At 34.0% G+C, this 26,552-nt stretch overlaps 1 protein-coding gene across 1 annotated transcript; it reads right to left on the bottom strand.

The window, feature by feature from the left end:
- Nucleotides 1-20,727: 20,727 nt before the first annotated feature.
- Nucleotides 20,728-26,319, bottom strand: LOC107805847 (uncharacterized). The gene is made up of 7 exons (XM_016629943.2): nt 26,031-26,319; nt 25,733-25,769; nt 24,396-24,466; nt 23,162-23,256; nt 22,075-22,142; nt 21,403-21,513; nt 20,728-21,104 (listed from the first exon to the last, which is right to left on the bottom strand). Exons 1-7 carry the CDS (start codon nt 26,242-26,244, stop codon nt 20,969-20,971), a joined length of 732 nt encoding a protein of 243 aa, XP_016485429.1. The 5' UTR covers nt 26,245-26,319; the 3' UTR covers nt 20,728-20,968.
- Between the last annotated feature and the right edge of the window lie 233 nt (nt 26,320-26,552).

The raw sequence follows: 26,552 nt of genomic DNA, 5'->3' as shown, positions 1-26,552 counted from the left end.
TAACTAATAGTGGTCGTACGCAAGGCGCTCTTTCGGTCGCACTTGTTTGAAAAAATTTAAAATGTAGTAGCTCTTGAAAAAGTGTTTTCAACTGTTTTTGCAGAAATGAAAACTAACTCTTTTTTCAGAAGAGTGTCGTACTTGCCTCCCCGTCTACCATCGATTTAGGTCACATTTACTTTCCATTTCAGTTCATAGTAAATTAGTCCAACCCAACCTGAAGGGGAGTCTTGACGTAATTGGTAAAGTTGTTGCCATGTAATCAGGAAGTAGGGGTGTACAAAGGAAATCGACAAGCTGCACCAACCCGATAATCCGAGTTAAACCGGAAAAAAAAACCCGACTATGAGTTTGTTTGATTTGGTTTGGTGGTGAAAAAAAAATCCGACCATAATTGGTTTGGTTTGGTTTTAACTAAAGAAAATCAAACCGAAACCAAACCAACCCGACATTACAATATATAGAAATTTTAGATATATTTAATATATAAATATATTTATTGTGATGTAATTTATAAATATTTTTTAAAAGATTTCATAATTTTATCTTTTGAGGTATTATTTCAAGACTGAACTTAGAATTTTTGAATGTTTCAATAAGTTTTATAGCCATTAACATTAGTAAATTAAATAGTGTTAACAAAAGCTCAAACCAAAATCAAATCAATACTAATGCTAACAAAAGACATTTAATTCAATACTACGATCGGGAATGTATTGAATATCTATTTTTTGTTTTGCAATAATTTAGATAAAAATGCATAACTGTTATGAAATAAAAGCAATTTAATAAAACATGAACAAGAAATAAAAGCAATTTAGTAAAACATGAACAAGAAATAGAGATAGAGAGAAGGAAGAAATTTTCTTCTTCAATTGTGTGTATTTTCCTATCTATTACAAGGCCTTTATATAGACATGAAAAGTGAAGAAAATATGTCATGGAATATGTCATTGAACATAGAAAATATGTCATTGAATATGTCATTAACCATTTGAGAGAAAGATCATGGAGGAAGAGTAGACATCCACCATATTTTGATTTTTATCATAACACTCCCCTTGGATGTCCATAAATAATGTGCCTCGTTAAAACCTTATTAGGAAAAAACCCTATGGGAAAAAAAATCCTAATGTAGGAAAAAGAGTACACATATTTAGAAATACGCCTTTTGGTTGCCTCGTTAAAAATCTTGCAAGGAAAACTTAATGGGACAAAACCTTGTAAGGGAAAAAAGAGTACAACGCGTATTAACTCCCCTGATGAGATCATCAGTTCACATCGTTGAGCCTTCGTATCCCAATCTTGTACACTAGTTTCTTGAAGGTTGACGCCGGTAGATATTTGGTGAACAAATCAGCCATATTATCACTTGAACGGATCCGTTGCACATTAATATCACCATTCTTTTGAAGATCATGTGTGAACAATAATTTAGGTGAAATGTGCTTTGTCCTAACTCCTTTATGAATCCTCCCTTTAATTGGGCAATGCATGTTGTATTTTCTTCATACAAAACTGTGGGTAGTTTATCACACTTCAAACCACATTTGTCTCGAATAAGATGTATAGTAGACCTCAACCATACACATTCTCAACTTGCTTCATGAATAGCAATTATCTCAGCATGATTAAAGAAGTAGCCACAATTGATGCTTAGTCGATCGCCAAGATATGACAGTGCCACACATGTAAACACATAACATGTTTGAGATCAAACCTTATGTGTGTAGATAAATACTCCACATCGACATAACCAACAAGATCGGTATTACAATCATTGCCATAAAATAAGCCCACATCGGTAATCCCCCTTAGATAACGCAATATGTATTTGATTTTATTCCAATTTCTCCTTGAGCAGAGCTATATCTTGTTAAGACATTAACTGAAAAAGTTATGGCATGCCTTGTAGTGTTAGCAAGATATATTAGCGCACCAATTGCATTAAGATATGGTACTTTAGGACCAAGAAGCTCTTCATTATTTTCATGAGGTCGGAGTGGATCTTTATTTATATCGAGTAATCTCGCAACCATCGGGGTACTTAATGGATGTGCTTTATCCACATAGAAGCTCTTTAAAATCTTTTTAGTGTATGCTGATTGAAGGACAAAAATTTTATCTTTCATATATTCAATTTGTAGACCTAAGACAAAATTTTGTCTTTCCAAGATCTTTCATTTCAAATTCTTTCTTTAAATAGTCTACTGCTTTAGGAAGCTCTCCGGGAGTTCTAATGATATTTGAATCATCAACATACATGGCGATTATAACAAATTCAAATCCATATCCTTTTATAAGGACACAAGTACAAATTGAATTATTCTTATACCCTTCTTTCAACAAGTACTCTCTCGGACGATTATACCACATGCGCCCTGATTGTTTCAATCCGTATAAGGATTTTTGAAGCTTTATTTAATAAATTTCTTGGAAACCTTAGTATGCTCCAAGACAATTTAAATATTTCAATGATATCCACTATACGCATATCAAGTTTTTCATATATTGCCAGATTAAAACCTGAAGTGACTATATCCACTATAAGAGAACATGTCTCCATATAATCAATGTGGGGATATTTACTAATTTTCTTGTGCCACAAGTCGTCTTTATGTCTATCGGCTTGAACCTTTCACACAAGAACACATTTATACCTCAATTGACTTTATACTTTCAGGTGTTGGACTATCCGTCCGACTTCACATTTTTCAAGTGAAGTCAATTTCATTGCGTATTTTTTATTTGGCCAATCTTTTATCCGTCCAAATTTCATGATAGATTTGATCTCAAGATCCTCGTCAATATTAATCATATTGAGCGCTACATTATATTAACAATATTGTCGACAATCATTTTATGTCGGTTCCATTATTACCCAATAATGACATAACTTATTGAGATCTCTTTATTTCATTATTTTCAGGTACCTGAGCCTCTCCCATGAGGTCTTATGAAGTGTTATGCCGTGGTGCTCTTCTTGGGAACTTGCCTCCTTATTATGACCATTTTGAATATTTGTCCCTCTCCTTCTTCAAAGAGTTTTATCTTTGGAACCGATTGGTCTGTTACACTTCATGTGTGCCATAGACTTTGTCCCTCATGGACTTTATTCTATTTGGAGCATTAGCAGCTGAAATATGACATTTAGCTTTGGGTCAGCAAATGCGTCTGACAATAATTTGTAAATGAATTATCACTTGAACTTCAAGTTTATATTTTCTTGTGCGATGATCTATATGTATTCATAATAATTCATTTCACGTATCACTTTCTCAGCTGCTCATTTTCTCCCCCTAATGTTTTCCCAACCATCTTTAGGAACTCATCTTTGTGCATTTTGGTGACATAATTAATTCATATAGCACATCCATATTTCTATATAGAAATTATTTGGTTCCTGACCCTGAACCGATTGTGATAGGGAGAAATTTTTATAACTTGGCTAGATGCGTACAAGTGTTGTTGTATATTAAATAATAAATCTCATACCAAATTTCATTTTTGGGAGTTTTGTTCTCATAACCAATGATTTAGCTATAATTGGAGGCATACAATTTCTGCTAAATCAACTTGGATTTAAACCAGTATTAACAAGATAAATCATCATAATTTATATTCTGGAACTGTGCTCTAATAATTTGAGCAAGCAATCTTGCAAAAGTCAAACTGCAAGTTGATAACAAATGCACATGTGACCATAGGATAGATGCATCTATTAAAAATCATATATTAGTAAACGGTCCACATGGCAGGTGACTGAGCCCATATATTTATCACCTTTTATTCGTTCCAGAAATCAAGGGATTCAATCCCAACCTTAACTGGTATATCATGAGAATAAGCATCACAAGAGAATTCTTGAAGAATCTTCTATTCTTCAATATATGTCAATGTAATTCTTAATTAATTTTTCGCATCATAATTGAACCGAGATGGTCAACCGGTCATGCCAATTAATATTTGTTTTAGTAAACCTCTAGTTTACTTGTGGCATATGATTCCATCATCATGCTTATATTTGTGTAGTACAAATAGGAAGAAAATCGGGTAACCTTTTATATTTACCCGGTATGATTATAGAAATATGAAGATATTCAATCTTCATTTCATTTATAGTCTCAATTTGACAACCACTTTGACTTATACATTTGAAATTCAAAAAGTTTCTTTTGAGACTTTACAATATCAATGTCATGAATAATTTTATTCATCTGGGTAGTAACAAATTAGTTTTTTCGGAGCTCTTAACAACTTTTGTACTACAAGATCTTTTATCATACCATTCATATGGTAAATGTCTCCTTCACGGAAAAACTTATATCATAATAAATTGTCATGGTCAAAATTATCATAAGCAAAATTATTTCTTGCTTTAATTTTGCCTTTAATAATTTTTATAAGGTATGCCAAAATATTTTGGCGTATCACATGTACGAGACCAATGACATATTCATGTAACCACACAATAATATTTGTTCTCTTTATTTCATTCAAACCTCCCTCAAAGGTGAGTTGCGTGGTACTCATCCAATCATGTCTTGCATGTCTTTATTCATTACTTTTATCACATATTACCACATTCACCTTTAGGAATGGGTCTGCATTCTCAATGCTTATCACAAGTCACATTCTCTTCAAGGAATGAATCATAATCAGCGATGTGCTTCATACCAATTTGATGATAAACATTGCCTTCACATTTTGAAGGACTATTTTGAGAACCCTTGTTTTTCTCCTTTTATGTGATGATTATTATTATTTGGAACGCTCTCGTTCATTGTTCAACCACTTGTCTTCATTTAGACTTTTTATGCACTGCTATCACATTTACTTCAAGAATGTAGCAAATCAAGTGGGACAATTTTCATGCCTTTCATGAAAAATATATTATTTTTCTTTAGTCATCATTATATCATAAATATGGTACATTGGGACTCAAACCCAATATCTTACCAATATAAAGGCATGTTAGGTCATAATAAATTGGGACTCAAACCCAACTCTTATCATTATGGAGTATCAGGACTTGATCTCGATGTCTTACCCTCAATCAATGGCATAATAGGCTAAACAATATTGTGATTCATTCTCAAGACTTAATTTCAATCACATGCCAAGAAAGTTATACACAACTAATTTGCATCTTAGCAAATCAAATTTGCTTTGTTAAATAAGTGTACAAATCTCAAATCAGCGTAAAGCTTTATTAATCATTTGTAGCATCTATATGAAATACAACCGTTTGTAGTCAGAATATTTCTTTTAAATTCTATTAGAGTTTAAAAGGATCATAAAATCATTGTCATAATATTTATTGAGTCTCTCTCAAAAATATTGTTGTTTTCGGGGTATACCCTACCTATTGGATTTGATTAAATGCCATGACTTTCCTTCACTCAATTCAACCAAGCAATTAGTTAATAAATTTATCAAAAGTACACCATATAGGTAACAATACATATATATAGTACTAATACATAAATTCAACATTTATATTACCTGAAAAGTGACATTATAGGTCACAACTTACCAGTTGTAGCTTGTGCATCATTCATATAAAATACTTAAAAATGGTAAGTCAGTAGCAAGCATCAAGTAGGTCATGGATACTCAAAAATACCTCTTCTAGTAGTCATACTAATCATTGTTTGCTTTCAAATGATACGACCATAAATTATGAAGTATACTTTCTCAATAGCTGGTTTGTTTTCCAAACTTCAAAGAAGTAATTAATCAACCTAGATAAAGATGTGAAGTATTTCTTGTTTTCTTCAAGATGATTTATGCTTTTAATCAGTATGACCAATTTTATTTTATTTTTTATTCCTTTTTTTGGTACTATATGCAAGTGTAAAAATCCAAAAGGAAAAAAATATTCATCCAAGTAAAAGAAAATATTTAAAGCGGCAAGAAAAATTGAAGATAGTTAACACATAAATATGCATAGGACAATTTATATAAAATATCCTTGGTTACCATGACATGCATCATATCAACAATTAACTGCTACTATGATTTTCACATATAGAACTTCGAAAATTTTATTCCATTCATGTGATATAAAAGATGTAATATTAATATGTGCTTATGTAATACAGGTGTAGTACGGAGTTGTGTGCATATGAGATTTTAAAGGAATGACAAGTATAAGATAATCATACCTTCTTACATTTCATTACTTACCATATGTAGTTTCTCTTTACATTTAACCATGTGATGATATGCATAGCTTCTAATTGTAATTTTTTCGAATGTAGGAAATTTTTTGTAGGTATATATACAATTGGTTAGAGACTCGTGCTGATAACGTGTTATGAAATAAAAGCAATTTAGTAAAACATGAACAAGAAATAAAAGCAATTTAGTAAAACATGAACAAGAAATAGAGATAAGAGAGAAGGAAGAAATTTTCTTCTTCAATTGTGTGTATTTTCCTATCTATTACAAGGCCTTTATATAGACATGAAAAGTGAAGAAAATATGTCATGGAATATGTCATTGAACATAGAAAATATGTCATTGAATATGTCATTAACCATTTGAGAGAAAGATCATGGAGGAAGAGTAGACATCCACCATATTTTGATTTTTATCATAACAATAACCTATTTTTATTTTTTCTTTAGCGTTTGTTCATGTATTTAATACTCCCTTATTAATCTACTTATTTTAGCATGACTTATTACTTTTAGATTATGTTTATTTTTATTATGGCTTTTTAATTAGCAATATTTATATTACATAATTTTATTGTCTTTATTGTTGAATATTTTAGGATAATGCCATGACATATCTCATATTTTTTATTATTTTCTTGAAAAATACTTAATATAGTTGTATCTTATTAGGACTAAAGAAATATTTTGAGCATAATTTATATGTTTTGTTCTACGAAAATTTTACTGGAAAAAAATCCGAAAAATCCGAAAACCCGAGAAAAACCGAGAGTGAAAAAACCCGAGTTTTATTGGTTTGGTTTGGTCTTTAGATTTAATAATCCGATACAATTGGTTTGGTTTGGTAATTATAAAATCCGACCAACCCGGCCTATGTACACCCCTACTAGGAAGTTACGGGTTCGAGCCGTGAAAACAGTAAAAATAGCACGGGCTAGCCAGTTTACGGACTGGTTATTCAAAAATAGTCAGTGTTTGCTAAGTCACTGAAAAATAGCCACTATTTTGTTGCAATACGGAAAGTTCCAGCATAATATATTGGAGATTGGAGCACCTGTGTATGAACTTCCAGCATATTATGCTGGACTGGTATATTATACTGGAACTCTCCAGTATATTATACTGGAATTCCAGTATATTATGTTGGAGTATTTTTCAGATTTTGAATAGCGTTTTTGTTCAGATTTATCTTTATATGAAAAGTGGCTAAATTTCGATTACTTTTGAAACTGTGGCTATTTTTGAATGGCCACTTGTAAATTTGGCTATTTTTGAATTTCTCCCGTGAAAACATCTTCTTGCAAAAATGCAACGTAAGATTGCGTACAATAGATTCTTGTGGTCCGGCCCTTCCTCGGACCCTGCGCATAGCGAGAGTTTGTAAAAATTCCACGGGGGCGCCCTATTTGGTCATCCACATTTAACCTATACCCACTTTTTAAAAAAGTTTTAACTTTTACCCACTTTTTAAACATTTTTAGGTCTCTTTCTCCTCCTCCTTCTCCTCCTTTGTTTTCTGAATGCTGAAGCTTGAGATATTGTTATGCGTTCTAGCCTGATGATTCATATATGATAATTCATATATATATATATGCTTGTCCCATTATGTTCAGTTTGGTCTTATTCACAATAATTTAACCTCTTAGATATTTTAGCTTTACAGGCACATTGGTTTTAGGTTTTAATTTATCTGTAGTAACTTGTTTTCATATGGGCTTATGAACAGCCTTGGGTTAGATCTAGGCTCAGATATCTGGTTTTGGTTCTAATTTATCTATAGTAACTTGTTTTCATGTCGAAAATATTTTTCATTCTTTAATTTTTGAAATGAACAGCATCAATCGCTACTAATCATAATCTATTCTGGAGAAAGATTATCTTCCTCATTTCCGTGTGCAGACTTAGAACTTCAACTCTAAGCAAATATAAACAAAAACTTTAGCTCCTAGAATGCTGAAATTCAGCAATTACAAAACAAAAATTTCAGCCAAAACATGTTGTAGTTTTATTGAACTGAAGTTTGCCGTTGCACTATGACCTGAAGTTTTCGTGATTGCCTTTGCAAGTCAGGCCAAACTTCCGGCAAAAATATTTGAAATTTTGCTTTGATGAGGGTACACTTCAGGCAAAACATTCTAAAGTTCAAACTTCAAACATAAATTTTTGCTACTTTAGGTTCGTATGTCTGAAGTTACCCGAAAAATGGGTACGCTTACAATGTTTTTTTGCAAAGCAGGTATAACTTAAAAGTTGACCCAAAAATTGGGTATAGATGCAAATGCTCCCGAGAGCTTAGTGCATCGGGCTGCTCTTTAGTAAATTAGCCCAACCGTGACTCATATTTGCCTCCATTTGTTAAATGGTTTGGCCCCATCTTAAAAAAGACATGACTGGTTCTAATTGGATAAAAAACACCCACCTCAATTTAATCAAACCCACTCGGCCCATGCTAATAAGTAATAGGATTAGTTATCTCCCACAGCAAAGGTTGATACCTTATTTATTTTAAATAAATACCCTTTTAAAAAATTATATTCCATAGCTACCTTTTGATTTTTTATAGCCAAATATCTATTTATGATCACTTCCTATCTTTAAGCCATAAAATAAACTTTGTATTAATTTTCTCTCATATCCCCTCAAATTTCTCCTATCCCCTACCCCATATCTATTCTCCCTCCCTCCCTCTCTCTCTCTCTCTCTCTCTCTCTCTCTCTCTCTCTCTCTCTCTCTCTCTCTCTCTACTTCCCGATGTCTTCTCATCCGCCGAATCAAGGCTGAAGATGAAGGCACTGGACTTCGGCTTTTGTTGCTTCTACTTTTGATAAGCGGCGGAGAACACGACTTCTCCTCCGAAGATGGAGAAGAATCCGTCGATGGAGGCAGTCTACTAGAGCGGCTTCTAAGTTTCTTCTTCTCCCCTTCATCACATGCTTTGTCTTCAATCCGGTAATTACGTGCTAATCGTCGGCAACCGGAGGCAACGGTGACAGCGAGCGAGGACTAGATATTGATGTTGCTTCAACGAGACGACATTAGGGTTGTTCTTGAACAAAGACAGCGGAGTTGGGGGCTAAGCAACTTGAATTTTCTGTTAATATATTTCAATGTATTTCATTGTATTCATTGTCTTTTTTTCATTGTATCTCGCTGTATTCTATGTATTTCATTGTATTCATTGTCTTTTTTTTCATTGTATTTCAATGTATTCCGCTGTATTCTATGTATTTCATTGTATTCCCTGTCTCGTTATATTTCATGAATGTATTCGTATGTTTTTTTCTAATTAATATAATTTATGTATTCAGATGTATTATATAACTTTTCTAAAGATTGCTATGTTTTTGGGGTGTTTTTCGGTTGAGAATCTTTTTTATAACTGGAAATACAAAATTTGTGCATTATAATTGAGTTTGTTGAGTTATATTAGGGGTCTATTATGTTAATTGATTCACTTTCCGTTTAAAAACAATGTAATACCCTGTTTCATGCCGTGAATACAGTCGAATACAATAATCTGTCCAGCTGTAATCTCATGTTTCATGCCATGAATACAGTCGAATAAACTCGAATACAAAAATCATCTAACTGTAATCCCTTGTTTCACGCCTAGAAATGTTACTGTATTCATGAATACATTAGCTTAAATACATCAAATACACTCTAAAATTTTTGAAAACATAGCTATAGGAAGTAATATAGTAAATGGTAATTACAACTAGCTAATACCCACTAAAACATAGTGGTTTCTAAAAGTTTCTCTAAGTAATAACCCACCTAACCAGACCTACTGGCAAGTCTCGCTCATTTCTCCTAATCCTTCCGAAAAAACACAAGCCTCCCTATTTTAACATCTAAAACTTATGGATGGTTCACCTACAAAGAGACATAATATTCTGTCTTTTGATTGTGGTTCCAATGACAGTGAAATATACTGGATATTACTCTATAATAAAATAGTCAAAGATTGGAAATCTTATTTGTATATCATTAACGTAAAAGTTAAGACCCTCTAAACAATGATATTTTTCATCCGAATAACAATGACATTTCTAATTTGGGGGTGACGGGTATGTTGAATGACTGTTAAAAAAGGACACTTTGGATATCTTGTGATGCACCAAATCACCCTGGGATGCATGAGATTTGGGTTGTGTTCGAATGAAATGAAACACTGCATTTTTCTATTACTTTAGTAAATCATGAAACAAATGAGAATAAATTAATATTCCAGAACATAAAACTGCAGCGGTGTCAGCACCCAAGGGAAAAAAAATCATAACACAGACGGTCAATATAGGGCAGCTAGAGAGCCCACTCCTAAAGCCATGGTTTCTGCAACTCCTGTGTTAATACTCTTATAGGAACTTTACAGTTTATGCAGTATCACATATATTAGATGTGAAGTATAGTACTCCAATTAATATAAACAAAACTATTAAGAATTGTAGCTCAAAAATAACAATATAGAACAAGGAAAAACAAGTTAAGAGATATAGAGAGAAAGAGAGAAGGAAAAGATTTTCTTCTTCAATTGTGTGTATTTTTCTATCTATTACAAGGCCTTTATATAGGCATAAAAAGTGAAGAAAATATGTCATGGAATATGTCATTGAACATACAAAATATGTCATTGAATATGTCATTAAGCATTTGAGATGAAGATCATGGAAGAAGAGTAGACATCCACCATAATGTGATATTTATCATAACACTCCCCCTTGGATGTCCAAAGATAATGTGCCTCGTTAAAACCTTACTAGGAAAAAACCCTATGGGAAAAAAAATCCTAGTGAAGGAAAAAGAGTACACATGTTTAGAAATACGCCTTTTGATTGTCTCGTTAAAAACCTTGCAAGGAAAATCCAGTGGGACAAAACCTTGTAAAGGAAAAAGAGTACAACGCGTATTAACTCCCCCTGATGAGAGCATCAATTCACATCCTTGATCATTCACATCCTAATCTTGTACACTAGTTTCTTGAAGGTTGACGTCGGTAGAGATTTGGTGAACAAATCAGCTATATTATCACTTGAAAGAATCTGTTGCACATTGATATCACCATTCTTTTGAAGATCATATATGGAAAATAACTTTGGTGAAATGTGATTTGTCCTAACTCCTTTTATGAATCCTCCCTTCAATTGGGTTATTCATGATGTATTGTCTTCATACAAAATTGTGGGTAGTTTGTAACACTTCAAATCATTTTTGACTCGAATAAGATGTATTATAGACCTCAACCATACACATTCTCGACTTTCTTCATGAATAGCAATTATCTCAGCATAATTAGATGAAGTAGTCACGATTGATTGCTTAGTCGATCGCCAAGATATGACAATACCTCCACATGTAAACACATAGCATGTTTGAGATCAAGCCTTGTGTGTGTGTCAGATAAATACCCCGCATCGGCATAACCAACATGATCGGAATTGCAATCATTGCCATAAAATAAGCCCACATCGGTAGTCCTTTTTAGATAACGCAATATGTGTTTGATTTCATTCCAATGTCTCCTTGTAGGAGCAGAGCTATATCTTGCTAAGACATTAACTAAAAAAGTTATGTTACGCCTTGTAGTGTTAGCAAGATACATTAGTGCATCAATTGCACTAAGATATGGTACTTCAAGATCAAGAAGTTCTTCATTATTTTCATGAGGTCGGAATGAATCTTTACTTATATCGAGTGATCACACAACCATCGCGGTACTTAATGGATGTACTTTACCCATATAAAATCGCTTTAAAATATTTTCAGTGCATGTTGATTGATGGATAAAAATTTCATCTTTCATATACTCAATTTGTAGACCAAGATGAAATTTTGTCTTTCTAAGATCTTTCATTTCAAATTCTTTTTTTAAACAATCTACTGCTTTATGAAGCTCCCCGGGAGTTCTAATGATATTTGAATCACCAACATACACGGCGATTATAACAAATTCAAATCTGGGTCCTTTTACAAGGACAAATTGAATTATTCTTGTACCCTTCTTTCAACAAGTATTTTCTCGAGCGATTATACCACACGTGCCCTGATTGTTTCAATCCGTATAAGAATTATTGAAGCTTTATTTAATAAATTTCTTGGAAACCATAATATGCTTCAGAACAATTTAAATCCTTCAGTGATTTTCATTATACGCATATCAAGTTTTTTATGTATTGCCATATTAAAACCTGAAATGACTACATCCACCAAAAGAGAACATGTCTCTATATAATCAATACCGGGATATTTACAAATCTTCTTGTGACACAAGTCGTCTTTATATCTATCGACTTGTCTTTCTTCGCACAAGAGCACATTTATACCTCCACTGGATTTATACTTTCAGGTGTTGGAACTATCCATCCAACTTCACCTGACAATCTTGATTGCGTATATTTTATTTTATTTTGGCCAATCATTTATCTGTCCAAATTTCATGACAGATTTGAGCTCAAGATCCTCGTCAATATTAATAATATTGAGCGCTATATTATATTAACAATATCGTCAACGATCACTTTATGTCGGTTCCATTATTACCTAATAAAGACATAACTTATTGAGATTTCTTTATCTCATTATTTTTAGGTACCTGAGCCTCTCTCATGAGGTCTTATGAAATGTTATGTCGTGGTGCACTTCTAGAGCACTTGCCTCCATTTTCTCCCCATAATGTTGGGATCACCAACACATTTTCCAACTATCTTTGGGAACTCATCTTTGTGCATTTTGGTGGCATAATTAAATCATATAGCACATCCATATTTCTATATAGAAATTATTTGGTTCCTGACCCTGAACCGATTGTGATAGGGAGAAATTTTTTATAACTTGGCTAGATGCGCACAAGTGCTGCTATATATTAAATAACATCTCATACCAAATTTTATTTTTGGGAGTTTTGTTCTCATAACCAATGATTTAGCTATAATTGGAGGCATACAATTTCTGCTAAACCAACTTGGATTTAAACCAGTATTATTAAGATAAATCATTATAATTTATATTATGGAATTGTGCTATAATAAATTGAGCAAGCAATCTTGCAAAAGCCAAACTGCAAGTTGATAACAAATGCACATGTGACCATAGAATAGATGCATCTATTAAAATCATATAATAGTAAACGATCCACATGGCAGGTGACTGGGCCCATATATTTATCACCTTTTATTTGTTCCAGAAATCAAGGGATTCAATCACAACCTTAACTGGTATATCATGAGAATAAGCAACACAAGATAATTCTTGAAGAATCTTCTATTCTTCAATATATGCCAATGTAATTCTCAATTAATTTTTCGCATCATAATTGAACCAGGATGGTCAACCGGTTATGCCAACTAGTATTTGTTTTAGTAAACCTCTAGTTTACTTGTGGCATATAATTCCATCATCATGCTTATATTTGTGTAGTACAAATAGAAAGAAAATCGGGTAACCTTTTATATTTACCCGGTATAATTATAGAAATATGAAGATATTCAATCTTCTTTTCGTTTATAGTTTCAATATGCCAACCACTTTGACTTATACATTTGAAACTCAAAAAGTTTCTTTTGAGACTTTACAATATCAATGTCATGAATAATTTTATTCATCTGGATAGTAATTAGTTTTTCCGGAGCTCTTAATAACTTTTGTACTACAAGATCTTTTATCATACCATTCATATGGTAAATATCTCTTTCACGGAGAAACTTATATCATAATAAATTGTCATGGTCAGAATTATCATAAGCAAAATCATTTCTTGCTTTAATTTTGCCTTTAATAACTTTTATAAGGCATGACAAAATAATATTTGGCGTATCACATGTACGCGACCAATGACATATTCATGTAACCATACAATAATATTTATTCTCTTTATTTCACTCAAACCTCCCTTAGAGGTGAGTTGTGTGGTATTCATATAATCATGAATTGCATGTCTTTATTCATTGCTTTTATCATATATTGCCAGATTCAACTTTAGGAATGAGTTTGCATTCTCAATGCTTATCACAAGTCACATTCTCTTCAAGAAATGGATCATAATCAGCGATGTGCTTTATTATTTTCATACCAATTTGATGGTAAACATTGCCTTCACATTTTGAATGACTATTTTGAGAACCCTTATTGTTCTCCTTTTATAATCATAATGATGATTATTATTATTTTGATCTTTGGAACGCCCACGTTCGTTGTTCAACCACTTGTCTTTATTTAAACTTATTATGCACTGCTACCACATTCACTTCAAGAATGGAGCAAATCAAGTGGGACAATTTTCATGCCTTTAATAAAAAAATATATTATTTTTCTTTAGTTATTATATATCATCAATATGGTACACTGAAACTCAAACTCAATGTCTTACCCATATAAAGGCATGTTAGGCTATAATGAATTGGGACTTAAACCCAACTTTTATCATCATGGAGCATCAGGACTTAAACCCGATGTCTTATCCTTATGGTGCATTGAGACTTGAACCCATCGTCTTACCCTCATATAATATTTATCACAAATTGTCTCATTCACTTTTAGGAATGGAACATAATTTTATGTAGCCACAAATAAGTAAATAGAAATGATAAGAACTATTATCAACAAAAATATGATGGAGTACAAACCCGTGTACTAGTATCTTACATATAAACATTTCAAAACAGAAAATCACCATGTAGCGTTATTACTATATGATGTGTTACTGAAAACTAATGCATGATGATTACATAAAATGTACACAAGAATTAAAACACATAACTAAATATACAATTTCAGAAAGCAAATAATCATGAGTATTAACTATTGCTAGCATATTCTGTTTTTATACATAATATGTCAAAATAGACTAGTAAAACATAATGATATCACTTTGTCAACTATCAACATAAAAAAAACATGTTGCATCTAATTAAATTAGTATGGATCATAATATAATTGACATTATTTTTCATGTGCCTAAAGCAGAAGATTAACGAAATACATTGCCTTTGCCAAAATAGAAACCTAAGTATACAGTTTTTCACTCGCAATTTTTTTTCTTTCTCAAAGAAGCAATAGAATCACATCACGAAGCCAAACAAAATCGGAATAAAATCTCAACATAGTAGTACTAACATATTAAAATCCTTGAAGTAATATGGCCATTCCTCCAACATGAACATGTGACATAACTATTATGAGTAAGAAAATCACATTTTCCAAATTAACAGTATTTAGCTCTAACATGCTTTAAATTTAGTTTCATGGGACCTCTAGGATATAGTAGTAATTATTATCTACCTAATATACACGTCTAACTTTTGTAGTAATTATGTTATAATTTATAGAACCACTAAAAGGCTATTTAACGGACCAAACATTGACATCTGATGGTCCTACCTTGTTTCATCCGCTCCAAACTAACATATAACTCCTTTTCATTTTCATGGCGAGATATGAAAAGACCGTACGGAATTTTACTGCAACACTTCAACTTTTATGCCTAATTTTGTGGCTTACTTTGAAGTTGAAGAAGACCAAAACATTACTGAAAAACATAATGTGACTAAAATAGACAATATAAGCAATCTATCAACATGGCATATGAAATGTCGTAGGTATGATGATATAAATGAAATATTAGAGACTCGTGCTGATAACGTGTTATCAAATATAACTCAAAGTAACAATATGGAACAAGGAAATAAAAGCAACTTTAGTAAAACATGAACAAGAAATGGAGATAGAGGGAAGGAAGAGATTTTCTTCTTCAATTGTGTGTATTTTTCTATCTATTACAAGATCTTTATATAAGCATAAAAAGTGAAGAAAAATATGTCATAGAATATGTCATTGAACATACAAAATATGTCATTAAGCATTTGAGATGAAGATCATAGAAGAAGAGTAGACATCCAACATAATATGATATTTATCATAACAGTGTGGGTTTGCTCGGAGATTTAAATTTTTTAAGAGCAGAAATGACACCAGGTAGCCCGTGGTAGGGGCACGATTTCCGCTAAGGGGGTTCAAAAAGGAAAAAAGTTAAAAGAGACTGTGGCCAGTGGGAACTGAGCCAACAACCTAATAAAGATTTTAAACCCCCTTGACCATTGAGCTATGCTTTTCGGTTGTGTCAAATGGGTTCAAAATATAATATATAGAGGCACAAATTGAATTTTGCCTTATATGTACAAGTGTAATTTTTCGGCGAAGGAGGTTCGGGCGAACCCCCTTCCGTCCCCCTAAATCCGCCCCTGTAGATAGCCATTCCAAAGGGCTGCTATTTAGGAATTAGCTAGTGCATCCTGATCTTCAGTTTTTCAGTTTAATTTTTCGGGACAAAAAAATCATGAATTGTCCTGAAATTGAGATTTTTAGTTTAAAATTTCAGGACAAAATAAGTGCTGACTAATCGCTGGATAGCATCCCTGAAAGTGGCTATGTGTGTACTTGCCCTTTTTTAAGATGAGACCAAACCATTTAACAGGCGGCAACGCGGGGGGGGCAAATATGATCCAAAACTATGACGATAGATAGTTATACTAAGAAACTGAAACAGATAAATATAACTTATTTTCAATAGTAAAGGGGCAAATATGGCCCTTTTTTCCACTTTTTTAAAGATTGTATTTCAAATATTAAGTTGATTGGTTAAAAAAATGCCACTAGATTAAGGGCTACAAGGAGGGGGAGACCTGATACCTTCGTAAAAATAGCACGGTATAGTCAATTTTCGGACTGGTCATTCAAAAATAGCCAGCGTTTACCAAGTCAATGAAAAATAGCCGCTAAATAGAGACCGGTCCAACATAATATACTGGAGTTCGATGCACCTGTGTATGAACTCCAGCATATAATGCTGGATCGGTATACTTGGCTGGCTCTAGTATAATATACTGGAGACTGGAGCACCGGTGCTCCAAACTCCAATATATTATGCTGGACCGGTATACTTGCTGGAACTCTAACATATTATGTTGGAGTTCCAGCATACTTATCTTGGAACTCCAGTATAATATGTTGGAGTTCAAGTATACTTATGCTGGAACTCCAGCATAATATACTAGCGTATTTTTCGGGTTTTGAACAGTGTTTTCGCTAAGATTTATTTTTACATGAAAAGTGACTAAATTTCGATTACTTTTGAAACTAGACTATTTTTGAACGACCAGTTATAAATCTAGCTATTTTTGAATTTCACCCGATACCTACAGAAGGGGGGCGCATAAATGCAAGCCAAAAGGAAAATATTGCACAAGTGACAAACCCAAGCATATGCAGACTAGACTAATAAATAGGCCCGGTAATACGAGGTTAAGCTAAGTTGATTGGTTAAAAAATGCCACTAGATTGAGGGCTACAAGGAGGGGGGAGGGTAAGACCTGATACCTTTTGTACTATACTGAAGGGGGCCGCATAAATGCAAGCCGAAAGGAAAATATTGCACAAGTGACAAGCCCAAGCATATGCAGACTAGACTAATAAATAGGCCGGGTAATACGAGGTTAAGCGAATGACAATACTTGTTAAACTTGGCCCTTTTCCGCTTTTTTAAAGATTGTATTTCAAATATTAAGCTGATTGGTTAAAAAAATGCCACTAGATTGACGGCTACAAGGAGGGGGTAAGACCTGATACCTTCTGTACTATACAGAAGGGGGGCGCATAAATGCAAGCCAAAAGGAAAATATTGCACAAGTGACAAGCCCAAGCATATGTAGACTAGACTAATAAATAGGCCGGGTAATACGAGGTTAAGCAAATGTCAATACTTGTTAAACTTGGCCCTTTTCCACTTTTTTAAAGATTGTATTTCAAATATTAAGTTGATTGGTTAAAAAAATGGCACTAGATTGAGGGCTACAAGGAGGGGGGGAGGGGGGTAAGACCTGATACCTTCTGTACTATACAGAAGGGGGGGCGCATAAATGCAAGCCAAAAGGAAAATATTGCACAAGTGACAAGCCCAAGCATATGCAGACTAGACTAATAAATAGGCCGGGTAATAGAAGGTTAAGCGAATAGCAATACTTGTTAAACTTGAATTCTAGCCATGAAGCAGGCGGAGACAAAAATTGAAGACCATCCACTTTAAAGGCTATTTGTGTACTTCACCCAACAATTTTAAGAAAATCTTACGGAAATATACAAAATAAGCCCAAATTTACCACCCTCTAGTCATTAATCATAGACTTACCAAAACTAGCCAAGCTCGTACAATAATTGAAACCCCACATAAATAATTATTCTTTCTCTCCAAGAGTCATACACAAAAATCTCCTATATTTTTAAGTGTGATCAACAACATTAGATGCAAGATGGAAAAGAATTTCATTGATGAGGCAGCAAACAAGGTGATAAAATACAAAAAAAATATATACAATATCCCAAAACCTAAGCAAAAAGGGATCTTTTTCAATGTGTATGGTTGAAATTCATTGAAAACATATAGATGAGCCAATATACAAAATTTGAGGAAGATTGGAGGTGAATTGAACTAGTTTTGAGTCAAAATTTATAGTTGAAATCGAGTTTAAAGTTTTTTCTATGACACGTGTGTCAAACATGTGTCTCACATATAGATATACATGAGATACACATATGATACATACGTGATATACAATGTGATACACATATCATCTTTTTTATGTTCATCTTTTATTTCGAATTTTCAATTCAAACTACCTCAAAACTTACCAAATCATCCTAAAACTGAAATTCAAACTCCTTAAAATGTACCCAATCTATTTTAATAACATCAACTCAAAAGAAAGCAAATTTTTTTTTAGCTACAAATAGCTAGTATTGGTAGCATTTGGCTAATATTGGTAATATTTTATAAATTAACTAATTTTTGTACTAATTTACTTTTGGGCTGACATAACGGGTAGTTTCTCTAATTTTAACAAGGCTAGCTCCTCGTCTGGCCCAAGCTTATTTTACTGAGACCCAAGTCCTTAAACTACTTAAATATAGAGAACTCATGAAATTGGGTTCAATATGCTGGAGTCCGGTATGAAGATGAAAGCTTCAGGGATATGGAAAACCACATAGAAGTGGAAGAAGAAGAAGATGATGCCGATAATACATGAGGAAGCAGATGACTACGAAGATGCTTCGACTAACATCGAAGGGGATGGCGGGTACAATTGGAGGATTCAGGGGCCAGAGGAGGCATGCAGATGATTGTAACAGCACAAAAAGGACACACATTGGCCTTGTGGAGGAAGTCGAACCTCCAAAAATACAGTCGATGGAGGGGAAATAGAGGGTAAACTGGACGCATTCTTATGGTACACCATACAGTAATCAAACCACATCAGAATTGCATTGGCAAAAAATAATGCAATTAAAAAATTATGTTTTCACTGAATTTAAAATGGTATTCTTTAATAGATATATATAGAGTCAACGTCAGACAAAAAGTGAAGGCCGTTGTCGTTCCCATTCAGAAGGTGAAGGGATATTGTTTCCCAACCCTTAAAGGTTAAGGGGGTAAACTGAAATTTACTCTATTTTTTATATATAGATATCATAAATATTGATGGGTTTTGTTGAACTTTCTTAAGCTAGTAATGGCCCCCCTTCAGAAGATGGCTGGTCTTACGAAGAACCTAGCTAATAACAGGGGCAGTCAAGGGGCCAGGGTTTTGGACAGAAAATTGTCCAGACTTTGAGCAACGGCTAAGAACAGGATAATAAAGAAGTGGGTAAAATGAATGAAGGAAAGAGCAAGTGCAGTAATTGGGATGAACTGGAAAATATGAGCATGGGCACAACCTTGAGTTCGGGTTTACCGCTGATAAGTTCCAATTAATGTGAAGCATCAAATGAACTGTATTGTGAATATTAAATCGCTCAAAATCAATTTAATTAATTTACAAAAGAAAGCAATATTTGGTTTGCCCGTAGAAAGAAGAAAAGCTCGAGGCTGGGAGTTAGAACTTAGAAGTAGCCACCAGAATAGAGCTGGAGGATTGGATCAGAAAATTGTTCGTCGCTGTTGGTTGGTCAGCTTTGCAATCAAATTATTTGAAGGTCCTCAAAGTTTAACTAGCTAAGAGAGCAGCGAGATTTTTTTCCTTCACCTTCAATGAGACACATATTTCCTTCCATGTCCTCCGATGGTTTTTAACATTTTAGGAGCAAGTGCATATCACCTATAAAGGATTGTAACATCCGCACAGTCTCTTGTTCTTCAAAATAATACAGATATTTTTAAGTAATTGGACTAAGATATATGTAAGAACAGAGTAAGAGACAGAAACTCAAAGAAAGCTAAAGAGAAAGCAGGTCGGGAATTTCAAATTTTATGCCATACTATTAGGTAACTTTTTAATTGTTAAAAGAAAATGCACTGCTACCCATTTTTTACACTTTGATAGCGGCAACGATCATCTTATTTTTGACTGTCGACCTTGAGGTCAGAGGGGTTATGTTTCCATTCAGTAGAGGTAAAGGAAGCATTTTTTTCTATGTTAAAAAGTCAAAGCAAATTTACTCTATGTTTAGCGTTATTTCAGAGTTAATATTGCTATAAATTTAGAGTATATTGGAAGATATCCTATACAATCTTTAGAATTAAAAAAGAAAACTAAATACAAGAGTTAGATATGTTGGATCTTCTGTTTTACGTTTAATCAATTAAGAGAGTAAGAGAACCCCGGCCCCCCCTTCCCAAACCACATCTACTCATGGGTTTTTGTTTTCGAGCAATATGAAAACTCTGATAGGATGAAACAGTCAGACCTGGTTAAGAAAGAGCCTTCGTATCCGAAGCTAACGCCATAGCATTCTCATATTCTTTACAGTATAGATTCCAGTTGCTTCAGATTCGGGTCCAGTTTCTCAGGTGTTACATCTTCCTCATCAGCAAATAAATATGAATCAGCTACAATCTTTCCCTTGTCGAGCATATCAGCTGGGACGGTTTTCAGAAGACTGAAAGAGGAAAAGGGGAAAAACAATTCAAAACCTTCTAGAGAATCTGATTGGCAACTAGCTAGCAAAAGTGTATAACTGGTTCAGATTAAATTAGTTAACTGTGTAGGGATAAATTCAGATTTATCAAACCCCTGAGTTGCGTTGAAAGACAAATTATTTAATAACCTGAATAGAGTAAAATGGCTATAGAGAAAACATATATGTACAACCAATCTAATTCATTTGGAATTGAGACGCCGTTGAACAATCGATTATCACCAAGGCAGAAAGAAACAAATAAAAGAAGAACTTTGACCTGTCCAATGCATTTAGAGCAGTAGTAATTTTTGCCTTCATCGAGTCAATTGAGGCCCCTGGATCATTTCTTGATGCACGCAAAAGCAACGAGTCAAGTCCTTCCAATGCGCTGCAAGAAAGAATAGAAGCAATAGTAACTACAAGTGAGAGCGAAAACACAACGTTACATGTAATATGATGGTCCACTTTGCATGTTGGTTAACATTGGTCCTTTTTGTTTAGCGAGGTACAAGGATATATTAAAAGCATGTTCCTCTAGTCATAAATTTGAAGGTGTTCCATCTCCCTTGGCAGTTTGCTTGGAATTACAATATCTGCACATTCGTGGCATGAACTTTACAGCCAACCTTGCTTAAGAAAAAAACAAAGTCATGAAGCTTACAGGAAAAACATTGCGATTGAACAATCAAATGTCATTAGTCATTACCATAAATCAACCTTAAAGGGATCAAGAATCAATTAAGTAGCTCTTTCTGGGAGAAAGACCTAGTGAAATCATCAGTATTCCAAGAAAATTTTAAAATTTTCTTACATCTTCTACCTGATAGTCTGATCATCCTGTGCATGAAGTTAATAACAAATTTGAACTGCAAAACTATTATTATCACTGCCTTACATTGTATTTAAACAGGATCGTTCAGGTTGACAGTTAAAATATTTGAAGTAGTACCTCAGACACTGATCAACATCATTGGAAGCTGATTCACCATTTCCATCATCGGATGCATATTGTGCTACCTATAATTGAAGGAAAATATAAGAGAGTTTTTCCCAGATATGATCATCTTTTTGTAGTTAGAAGAAGTCTTTGGTATTTCTCTGTCTAGATGAAATAAGAAAAATTGCCACAAACCAAATAGCTAAAGAAAAAGAAAAGAACAAGAAACGCCATTGCCTAGAATTAGTCGAACATGTGAATCTAACTTCAGTGCACTGCCATTTTCAAACCATCAACGAGATTTATTTAAAGAACTGGAGTTTCTTTATTGTTTATGTAACTAGACTTTTTCTTTCCTTGGTAACAAAAATTTGAGCATTTTGGATATTTTTGCCTTACTTTGATAGACAGATGATAGCCTGTCAAAGCAATGCTACTTGCATGGTCTTCTGTTGTTAACCGATTCTCTAATTTCGATATTTAGCTTGGACTTGTGTAGCTTAGTTAAATACTCAATGTTCATACTAGCACGCTGCTGAAGAAATGGCATAGCAGAGGAGTCATAGGCCAATGAAGAAGTTCTTGCTTTCTTTTCTTCAAATCTTTTCTTGTTCCTCTCCACCGCAAAAGCTTATGAGCGTCAAGTTGACAAATATTTAAATTCATGATTTGAAAGTAATAGTCGGATATTTACAAATTACATGAAACATACTGCAAGATAAAAAATTGTCTCAAAATGTTTACAAATTGTTAAAAGATCTTGGTCAAAGTCTTAATGCAGTTGACACTCAAAAAGCTAAAAATGACAACTTTGTGACAGCAGTGTAATTCTTTACTCTTTTCTTCTTAATTTCCCTTTTACTTTACTTCCCTTTTATCAACAAATATCATACAACGCAACTGGTACAATAATAATTCTCATGCTTAGGAGTTATAGTGTGCTCCAACACCAGAGTGGAGCATTCATAAGTCTATATCAACAAATTCAACTTCATAAATTACCAATTTTGGCAGAAGCTGTACAGAAACTGATAATTATCAACCATTAGAAAATGACATTCATTGAGTTGAGATGGGGCGTGGGAAAACATTTACTTACTGCTCGAATATTGACACGAAGAGATGATGCAGGACCAGAACGCAATATATTCCGGCAATCGCCATATTTAGGTTGATCAACCTCCAAAGATTTCTCTATAAAATGCCAAAAAAATCATGTAATCATGCTGTGAAATCTTGCAATAAAAAAATTCAAAGTATAACCATACTCCAATTTTATAGAAGTCAGTAGAATGTGAAACCTTGCAAGAACACAGAATTATGGGTCTCCGCATATCAGCAAGTTCAACAGTGGAACCGTGTTGAAATGAGTGTGCGAGATGGAAAACACCCATTCCTGAAGAGTTTCATTTTGAAATCTCCAGAAGCAACGAGGAGATTTCAGGAAGGAATAGGAATGGTGTAATATTCTTGAAACTAAGGAAGAGAGACGAGTGCTCTTCCCACTTAGTTTGGAGCAGAAAATGAGGAAGACTTGTAAGAGAATATCTTAGGATAGTTTATATAAGCTACTATCAGATGGAAGGTTATACTGACATGCCACCAAAGTTGAGAGCATTCTCTTCATATATAAGTGGATAGTTCAATGACAGATTTTTTTAATCAGTACTCCTTGATGGATAGACCTCTATCGCCGATTTAAGTCATTAGGAAAGAGGAGGAGAGATTATAAAAGAAACTGACCTGTTAAATGTTTTAGCGATCATGTTCACATACAGAGACCATCAATTATTTCCAGAATTTGAGGCAGTCAAACTCTAGAGCATGGTGTTTCAAACTTTTTTTTAACAAGAGAAATTAGAAGGTTAACTTTGCCGCGGGAGAGTCTTTCTCCAATGAGAATAAAGAAAGTTTTTGGGCAAGACAAGAAAGGAACTCGCCCTTTGACACCAAGGGATAAGAGCTGATTGCTGGCGATGACTTGGTGAGGTTCATAGAAACAGCATTCACTCTGATTCATAAGGTGCTCATGATCCAATTGGATCAATGTTAGAGGATGGCTATCGTTTTTGGCTTTTGCGTTATTTTTTGTTTTTTTTTTTTTTTTTTTGGGGGGGGGGGGGGGTGTATTGGAAGATAGCAATTGATTTGCAACCAGTGGCACAAACTTTTGAAGACGAATCGTTTAATTCCAATATTTCTATGTACTGCATGAAAAATCACTGAAATATTCAGGCTAAATAAACACGGTGGATCACAGCATGAACTATAGACATTTACTAAGCTTTACATGCTAGGAAACAAAAATAGTGACAGCGAGAAACAAGTGTCACCTAATTCCTTAATCTGCACCCCCGCCAACAGCACAGCTGGTATATAAGTCTCCAGCGGATCAAGCTTTTTCCTAGTTATCAAATCGAAATTTTTGATAATAACATGAGCACAACGATCAATTCCAGATTAACTGAAATCACAAACTATCACAGGCTTACAAAACTAATTGAAAGCACAAAGGCAATAACTCAAGCATAAGTTAATTCCACCGGTCACCGTAGCTAAATAAAGCAGGTTGACAGATGTGGAAGCTAGTTACACAGGTGTTGGAAGTTAATGAAGATGGTGGAGCCATCTGGAACCCAAGCTCCTGATACCACCGAGTTATACAAACTATTTGATCTTAAGTATCGACATAAATACCAGTAGTCGTGAAAACACAAAGTTGGCAATCCTGTAATTCGCTTATGAAATAAAAGCAAAGCATGGAAGCTGCTTTTTCTGAGCTGGGTCGAAATTTAGCCCTAAAAACAAGTTTCATCATCGGAAGTAGAAAACAGAGCTTACGAACACCCATAACTTTCGGCATTTTGAAAGTCAACATCACTAGGAGAAATTAGTGTTGCCAACTTCAAAAAGCAGATTGCACAAAATTTGAAAATTTGACCCGAGAATGAGAGAGGCGTTTGAATAAGAAATGATGTAACTTCATTCAAATTGGCGGGCTAATTGGAAAACAAAATCACTATCAACGTTCGCCTCTTTCATTATCATACTAGAAAATTTTCTCTTTTCTTTTTTGATTTTCACTAAATTTTTTCTAAGTGCAAACTACTGATTCACCAACCAAAAAAAAATAAATCTAAGTGCAACTCAAGTCATTAGATACATCATCAAATTTATTGTTATCAAAAGAGAAACATATTATCTTAATGGAGCTAGAATATGACAGTTTCTGTCCCATTCAATTACACAGATGTGGCAATCAAGCCTAACTCTGCCACTTGATACAGTTTAATAGCACGCACAACTTACATGCTATAGGAACGCTACCATAGTATAGGCGCTAGGCGGATCTGTGATTTAAATGCACTGGGTCCACCTCTTTATAATTTTTCTTCTAAACTTTCCATATAAGATATGTACCTTGAGTCAGTGGGTGTATGCATTTTACTGCTTATAAGCTGGATCCACCTTTGAAAATTAGCCATCTTTTGATCATCAACAACAACAAGAAGTAAGCCTCAGTCCTAAACAAGTCGGATCGGCTATATGAATCCTCACTCACTGACTACTCTATTTAAACTCAATCTCATGCAAATAATCATTTTTTCATCAACTAACATAAACATTATATATGCAATCAATTCCAAAATTCAACAACTTGTGTGCTCACCTTTTAACATACTTGTCAAAGGGGCTTGCTCCTGCATCTGCAAACCAAAACAAAATTCAAAAATGAAAATCAATAAATAAATAAATATGCACACACACAGAGCAACGATTACAGTTCATCAATGATGATTTCATGCTTGCATCTACTATAGTAGCAATATCAACCTCGATGTCACTTCTATAACAATCTAATGCAGGCAAACGCGGACTTATACATAACTTGAGAATTACGAATGTAATTACTAGCGCATTGCACTGGCGGAGGCACACGTTAACACTGATAGAATGAGAGGGATCACCTTTAGGTACTAAGAGCCATTGAAGCAAGATTCCGAGGGCTACAGTGACCGATCGTCTGCTTTCCCGCCTTTTCTCCGGGAGTAAAGCGCAACTCAAGCTAAAATTGCGGTGACATCTCGCAGGCGAAAAGGTTCGCCGCGGCGGAGAACGGAGGATGCGGAAATTTAAGCTGCTGGTGCTAACATGCGCAGGAGTATAGATGGTAATTGTCATCTCGCCGGAACGTTTGGCAGTGAAGAGGAGCAGCAGTGTTACTCTTATCCAGTTCTTTCTGTTCTTCCAGTTTAGCCTCGTGAACTTACAATTTTACCCTTTAAACTACAGCTGTCAATTTGGTGTACTCTTCTTATCATTTTTCTTAAATTATTTTTACTAGAGGAAATGTGAGGAGCTTCCGGTGAAAGTGATTTGACAAAAAAACCAACTTATTTTGGTCTATTTCCTAACCGGAAGCTCGTCACATTCCCTCTTATTAATAGTAGTAAAAGTAAAAATACTTTTCTAGGTTCACATGCTTGCCT

The sequence above is a fragment of the Nicotiana tabacum genome, chromosome 1 (assembly GCF_000715075.1).
Source record: "Nicotiana tabacum cultivar K326 chromosome 1, ASM71507v2, whole genome shotgun sequence".
NCBI lineage: Eukaryota > Viridiplantae > Streptophyta > Magnoliopsida > Solanales > Solanaceae > Nicotiana > Nicotiana tabacum.
This window is presented reverse-complemented; position numbering and strand designations above follow the sequence as displayed.

Excerpts from the sequence above, each read along its gene's own strand:
- LOC107805847 (XM_016629943.2), bottom strand. The coding sequence starts at position 26,244 with ATGACAATTACCATCTATACTCCTGCGCATGTTAGCACCAGCAGCTTA. Across the intron at positions 25,770-26,030 it reads ATGGCTCTTAGTACCTAAAG|ATGCAGGAGCAAGCCCCTTT; the intron begins GTGATCCCTCTC and ends TTTGGTTTGCAG. Across the intron at positions 21,514-22,074 it reads GATGTTGATCAGTGTCTGAG|CGCATTGGAAGGACTTGACT; the intron begins GTACTACTTCAA and ends TCTTTCTTGCAG.